This window comes from Triticum dicoccoides, chromosome 1B (assembly GCF_002162155.2).
Source record: "Triticum dicoccoides isolate Atlit2015 ecotype Zavitan chromosome 1B, WEW_v2.0, whole genome shotgun sequence".
NCBI classification, from domain to species: Eukaryota; Viridiplantae; Streptophyta; class Magnoliopsida; order Poales; family Poaceae; genus Triticum; species Triticum dicoccoides.
Window position 1 is genome coordinate 417601267 of NC_041381.1, and position 6104 is coordinate 417607370.

General features: G+C 49.8%; 1 protein-coding gene across 1 annotated transcript; it reads right to left on the reverse strand.

Annotated features, from left to right (window-relative positions):
• Window positions 1–747: 747 nt before the first annotated feature.
• Window positions 748–3088, reverse strand: LOC119306005 (U-box domain-containing protein 33-like). Its single transcript, XM_037582369.1, has 7 exons — window positions 2588–3088; window positions 2364–2485; window positions 2177–2298; window positions 1920–2024; window positions 1739–1835; window positions 1486–1626; window positions 748–1393 (listed from the first exon to the last, which is right to left on the reverse strand). The coding sequence occupies exons 1-7, from the start codon at window positions 3003–3005 to the stop codon at window positions 1247–1249; spliced, it is 1152 nt and encodes a 383-aa protein (XP_037438266.1). The 5' UTR covers window positions 3006–3088; the 3' UTR covers window positions 748–1246.
• Window positions 3089–6104: the final 3016 nt, after the last annotated feature.

Genomic DNA, 6104 nt, shown 5'->3' on the forward strand with positions numbered 1-6104 from the left:
AAGTTTCTTCTCAAAAGAAAAACATCATCACAAGATGCCAGAAGACATGAATTGTGAAGAGGAGATTCAAGATGATCCGAGCAGGAAGTAATTTAGCTACTTGCACAATCACCTCAATGGTGACAATTGGAGTGGTTATCTTATTTGCTATGTGGGGAAAAGAAGAAATGAAAACTATCACTAATCATCAAATGGTTGAGTATTTCATGGATAGGAGGAATTGAATGTACTAAAAGGTGATGTGCAAATATTTAGCTACTTATTAAGTACTTTCATTTGGCCATTCTATCATGTTTTCCTCAAAAATTTAATTCTACATTTTATCTTGTAGGTTACTGATTCTTGGTGACTAATAATGTATTTTGAAATTTGGAAATGTAAGACATCATTTTCAAGTATTTTTTTTCTTTGTTTCATTATTATAGTATTATAATCATTTTGATTATTTTGTTTTGTATCTATACACCTTTTATTACATCTGATAACATGTGCTAGAAGTTAGAAAATACTCCTATGTATACTTTTATTTAGTACATAGTTGCTTTGGCACAAAAAAAGGGTACATAGTTGCTTGAAAAATTACGGCACGTTAGAGCAGTGCATCAGGGGACAGGGTTGCTTTAACTCCAGCTCCACCCCTGCATATAGGAGGTCAAATTAGGAAGTGTGGTTCACGGAGGTAATCCTCCTTTTTTTCAGAAAAAAGAAAGTGTGGTTCATATGCTCTTACGTCATCGAGATGGACAGACATCGCAATGGCCTTAGACTCGAAATTACATGGGCGCACGTCTCGTATTTAATTGCTATACATCTCCATGTATTTTGAGGCGAATCGGGATGTCCACAGATTGCAAAACTGCCAAGGCTCGAGATTTTTCTGGGGTGGAGGCGGAGGCCATGATCAATGCCTTCTGAAACACAAGGAAAGAGGCACATCCGCCGCCTCCTAGTGGGGTAACTCTGGATACAAAATTCAGAGCTCGCTCGCCGTGCGCGAGCGAACGCCTGACCGCATCGGCATCCTAAACCTAGGTGAATCCGTCTTCACCAGGCACCTTCCTAATCCTCTGGTTGAGCAGTGCCTCCGGCCCTTGTCCACCATTATGGCATTGCAATCACCGTTCACCATGGAAAAGGCTCAGCACGGTTGCCTGGTCGCTGCTCTGAAATTGCCTGGCCACCGCTCTGAAAATGGATTTCGTCGCGTCGTCGCCTCTGACGACGATATGCTGTTCAAGCACCGATCTCAGTCGCCGCGGGATGCCTCTCCGGGTGCGTTTCTCTGGATTGCTTGCCTTAGCTGCGCTATTTCCCTATCTGCTCTCGCTAGGGCTGCTTCCAGCTCTTCCCTCTTCTTCACCTCCTCAAGGTACAGCTCCTCGTGTTCTTGCGCCTGCAAGGTTCAAAGTTCCGATCAAACTCTGAAGAAAAATACTACTCCTGTCTTGCACTGGAGCTCTTATCCTATTTCCGGTCAGGCTGTACTTTTTGGAGAGATGCGGCCATTTCTTCTTCTGCCTGTTGGCGCCTGCGGGATTCTTTCAGAGCCCTTCTCATCAGCTCCTCGACCGCTTTGCGTGCCTCTTCGAGCTCATCGTCGAAACTCGGTTCCATCTCAGTGTCACCCTACAAAGGTTAGAAGAAATAAAGAATTAAGTAGCACGCATGATGAATCCTGTCATTTTTGCAAAAAAAAGGCAGTAGAAATTGGAAGAGGGGATTGCATGATCTGATGCACCTCTCCCTGGGGAGATTGCAAATGCTGAACTTCATGGCCAAGAATGGGGAGCAAAGGTGCAGCAACAGCTAACGGTGCAATTTGTACCTCCATGTCCCTGCAATGGATAACTGAGACAGTTAGCCGAAATAGAATTCGCAAGAGAATAGGATATTTTCGGACTCTGGATAAAAAAGATTACCTGGTACAGACTAACTGTTCCTTGCAGACGAACCAAATCTTGCATGATGGATCAGCTCTCTGCATTATTTCTGTCGCTGTCTTGGACACAGGCTTGTCGAGCTTTCTGAAACCGGAAATGGAAAATCATAAACGTGGAAGTTTACATGTTTCAGAACTCCCTGTTCCTACCCCAAAAAGGAAAGAAAAATACAGAGCATGTCTGTATTTGCAAGAAACAAAGTTCTGTTGTGACATAGGAGTATATCATAATCATACCTCGAGTAGTGCCTGTCCGCGGCGGCTGCAATCACCAGCTTGGTGATCCGATGGAGCCGGATGAGCTCGACGAGACCGGACGCGGCGTCTTCCTTCTCGATCACCAACCTCTCGCATTTCACCTGGAATTTGCAGACATCGTGTAAACTGCTGAGAAGAAGGGAAGCTTTTATTTCGAGGATGGCACCTTGATTTGTGAGCACTGGTGGATGTAGTCGTCCAGCATCTCGTCGGCCCTCTCACGCTCCGCCCTTCTGAACGCGCGCACCGGCTCGGGGCTCAGCTTATCGGCGTGGAACTTGACCCCCACTGAGATTTCAGGACAGGATCACCAAACATGTGATGAATTAATTTTCACATCGCCGCAGATGGATGTACTCGGAGATGAATGAACGCAACGCACGCACGTACTGATGGGTATCATCTGCGACGGGACGTGCACGTGCGTGACGATGATGGTGGTGGTGGCGGCGCCGCCGTAGAGATGGCGGAGAGCCCACGCCAGCGTCGACTGCCCCGCCCTGGGCTCCGCCGGCACCGCGACGAACACCTTCTCCTCCGCCGCCGCCTCCATCTGCCTATCGTCTCCGCCCGAGCTAGCCAGCCGATCCTCCTCGATCGCCCCGTGCGTGCGTGGAGCTCGATGTCTGGCGCGGCTGAGAGAGGGCGGGCGGCAACAGCTATGTGCTCGTAGCCTTGTACTAGCATGAGGAGGCGAGGCGACTTTGGGGACGGTGGCGCGTCGCCGTGGGAGGAGAAAGCCAGACGGGGCAGGAGCACAGCAGTGCGCGACAGCGACGTGCTGCAAGCAGCTAGGCGACGGAGCCATCGGTCAACTCGAGCCACATCCAAGCCTGGCCTCGGCTCTGAAGAGCTCGGCCTTGCTCCTTCCGTGATCACGTAAACAAATGCGTCCCACGGATTAGTCGCCGGGTTTCCAATTCCGATCGACCGGAATCTTACATGGCGGGAGCCAAAAGATGCCGGGAATCTAAGCAACATACACTGAACCTCAACTCCTACTTGGTCTGTCCGTGCAACTGGGGTTGTGCCATATACTGCACCTCTTCTTTTCTAAGGAGTAGTGATGAAGAAATGGCGAAGGCTGTTTGTTCAAAGAATTTAAAAAGGTATAATAGCTGATCTGGAATTTTCAATTCAGTTAAACAAATCCAATGAAGAACTCGTGCGAAAAGGACAGACTTGTTAATTAAATTAACTACATGCGAACAGAGAAAATCAAATAAAGGCCAATGGTCCTTAGACTTACGGCCAATTTTGTTACGGAATAAATTTATACTGTAGTAGCTAAGAGCAACTCTAGCAGACCTCGCAAAAGGCCCCGACCCGTAAAATAACCGCCAAAATGCGGGCCGGCGCGGAAAATCCCGCCCGAACAGACACCGCATCCGCGTCCGACCCGGAATTTTTTTTGCGGGGCGCGGCAAAAGATCTCCCCCGACCTCTAGTTTCACGGGGCGGGAGCACGACCCGAGCTCGGCCCCTATCCGTAGCGGGATTTGGCGGGAGGGACATTTCCGCGCGACCGTCCCCGCTTCTCCCACCCCCGACCATTGCTCCCGCCACCTCCCGCTCCCATTCATCCTCCCGGCGTTCTGTCGCCGCCATGGATGACACCTTGCCCTCCCCTGTCTCCGTCGAGGTCGCGCACGCTCAATCCCCTCGGACGGATCTCGTCGCCGGCCATGTTGGCCCCTCCGTCGCCCAAGGCGCCACCGCGGCTGCCCGCAAGCGTTAGGGCAGCGTGCTCGTGCAGGGCGGGAACCCAGCTGCCCCCGCTAGCAGGCCCGCGCACCGGGCGCCAACGCGGCTGCACGATCCCAGCCGTCGGCGGCGAAGGTCGCTAAGGTCCCGGGCGCAAAGCGGAGGAAGATTCCGGCTACAAGGCGGTCGGCTACTTCATCCACTCCCTCCGGCATTGAAATAGGTTCCCCAGCAATCCCGCTCAACAGTGCTGCTCCCACCGCATCCGATGTGTTCGACGAAATGGGCGCAAGGTATGGCTTGGTCATCCCTTTACTCTTCGGTCATGGAAATAATCCACCTTTGTTCAAGTTGTGCAAATCACATTGCATCATTCAAAATGATTGCATCATATGAAACATTGCATTGTTCAAATTGTGTAGGACAAAATTGCCCAACATAGGTACAAAGACATGGAAGCTTTGGAAGGCAAATTCTTCAAACTAGATCATTGTTGGGAGTTGCTCAAGAATTGTGACAAGTAGGCGTTGATAGAGAAAGAGTCCCCACCGAAGAGAGGTTCACTTACAAACATGGATGAAGATGAGGATGATGATGGCCCAAGGAACTTGAACAAGCCCGATGGCGACAAGAAGACTAGGGAGAAGATCAAGAGAGAGCACGAAGCGGCGAGTTTGAGGGAGAAGATTGATGCCATGGTGCAATCAAATGAGATGATGCTTTTGAAGTCGTTGGAGATCAAGAAAGAATTGGCCGAGAAGAAGGCACGGGAGAAGCATGAGAAATGGGAGTTTCTCAAGGAAGAGGGGCTGCGCAAAGTGGCCATTGAGGAGAGAAGAGTACGTGCCCTGAGAACAAAGCCACGTCCATGTTGCTCGCCGAAGAGAAGAAGATCATGTCAATGAACCGCAATGACATGGACGACCTCACCAAAGAATGACATGCTATGGCAAGAAGAGAAATCTTGAAGAGGAGAATGGTTGCGTCGGCCAGTGCGTGTTACAGTGCGGGAGGTGAATTTGGTGGGGTATTTGGAGCTAATGTCGCCGATGCGTTCAGTGCACCAGCCGATGATTTTGCTGCCGGCGCTGGCACAAGCGTCGGAGGTGGATTCGGTGGCTCCGATGATCTCCATGGACTCGATGGCGCGGAGTGAAGATCGACCAAGATGATGTCGGACGTGGTCGTCGCTTTTGCAAGTCCTTTTGCGTTTGTCCTATCAAAACTATGCTTTATTTCACGCGTGAACTATGTTTTAGCATTTGAATTTGAACTCATTTGTCCGAATTTGAACTCATTTTACCTTATTGGGGTTTTCGGTTTGCGGTCGGCACGGCGCTGCCCGAGCAGACCCCGCGTAGCCAACCTGTAAAAATGCATATTCGGTGAATATGCCTTTTTACGGGTCCGTTTTGCGGGGTCTGAGTCTATCCTCGGCCGCGCCGGCCTGCATACGCCCTTTTTCGCAAACTGCAAAACACATATGCGGGTTCGCATTTTGCGGGGTCTGATAGAGATGCTCTAACACTGTAAAATCGGACCATATGATTATCCCCGTACGTGTAGCATTTGCTCCTAAAAGGGAAGATGAATCAATGAATACTCGGGGCGGGGTAGAAGTTTGACACACCAGATTTCTCTCGCATCATATGTCAGTTTAAGCTACAATTTGATCATAATCATCGCTGGATTATTATCGATTTGCTGCATTTTTTGTGCAGGTTGAATTTTGAACCAAAATATTTAAACTTGAAACTAACACGCCAAGTTTCTCTCTCCCGTATGCCTACTTTAGAAAGAAAAAAAGTCCATTTTACTACCCCGAACAAAGTTGGTGGCTCACATCACCTCCTGATCTATTTTTCTGCCCCTTTCACCCCCTGATCAAACCATACCAGACAAAAAAAACCTGGGTGGTTTGTCTCGACCTAGAGCTGATGTGGCGGTGGTCAACAATGGTTTTTACCAGCTGGTGTGGTAGAGCCGCCCCCGTTCATTCTATCTTCCGCAAATTCCCCATTCCCCTCCCTCTCTATCACCGGCAATGGAATCGTCGCGGCTGCGCTGAGCCGATACCATCGACAATGCTCCAAGTGGCGGCGGCGGCAGTGTGCCATGGTGAATCAACCCCAGTCTCTCTTGTCCCCGCCACCTCTCTTGTTCCCATCCCCAAACCCTAGCGTGATGATGCATTCCATGCAGT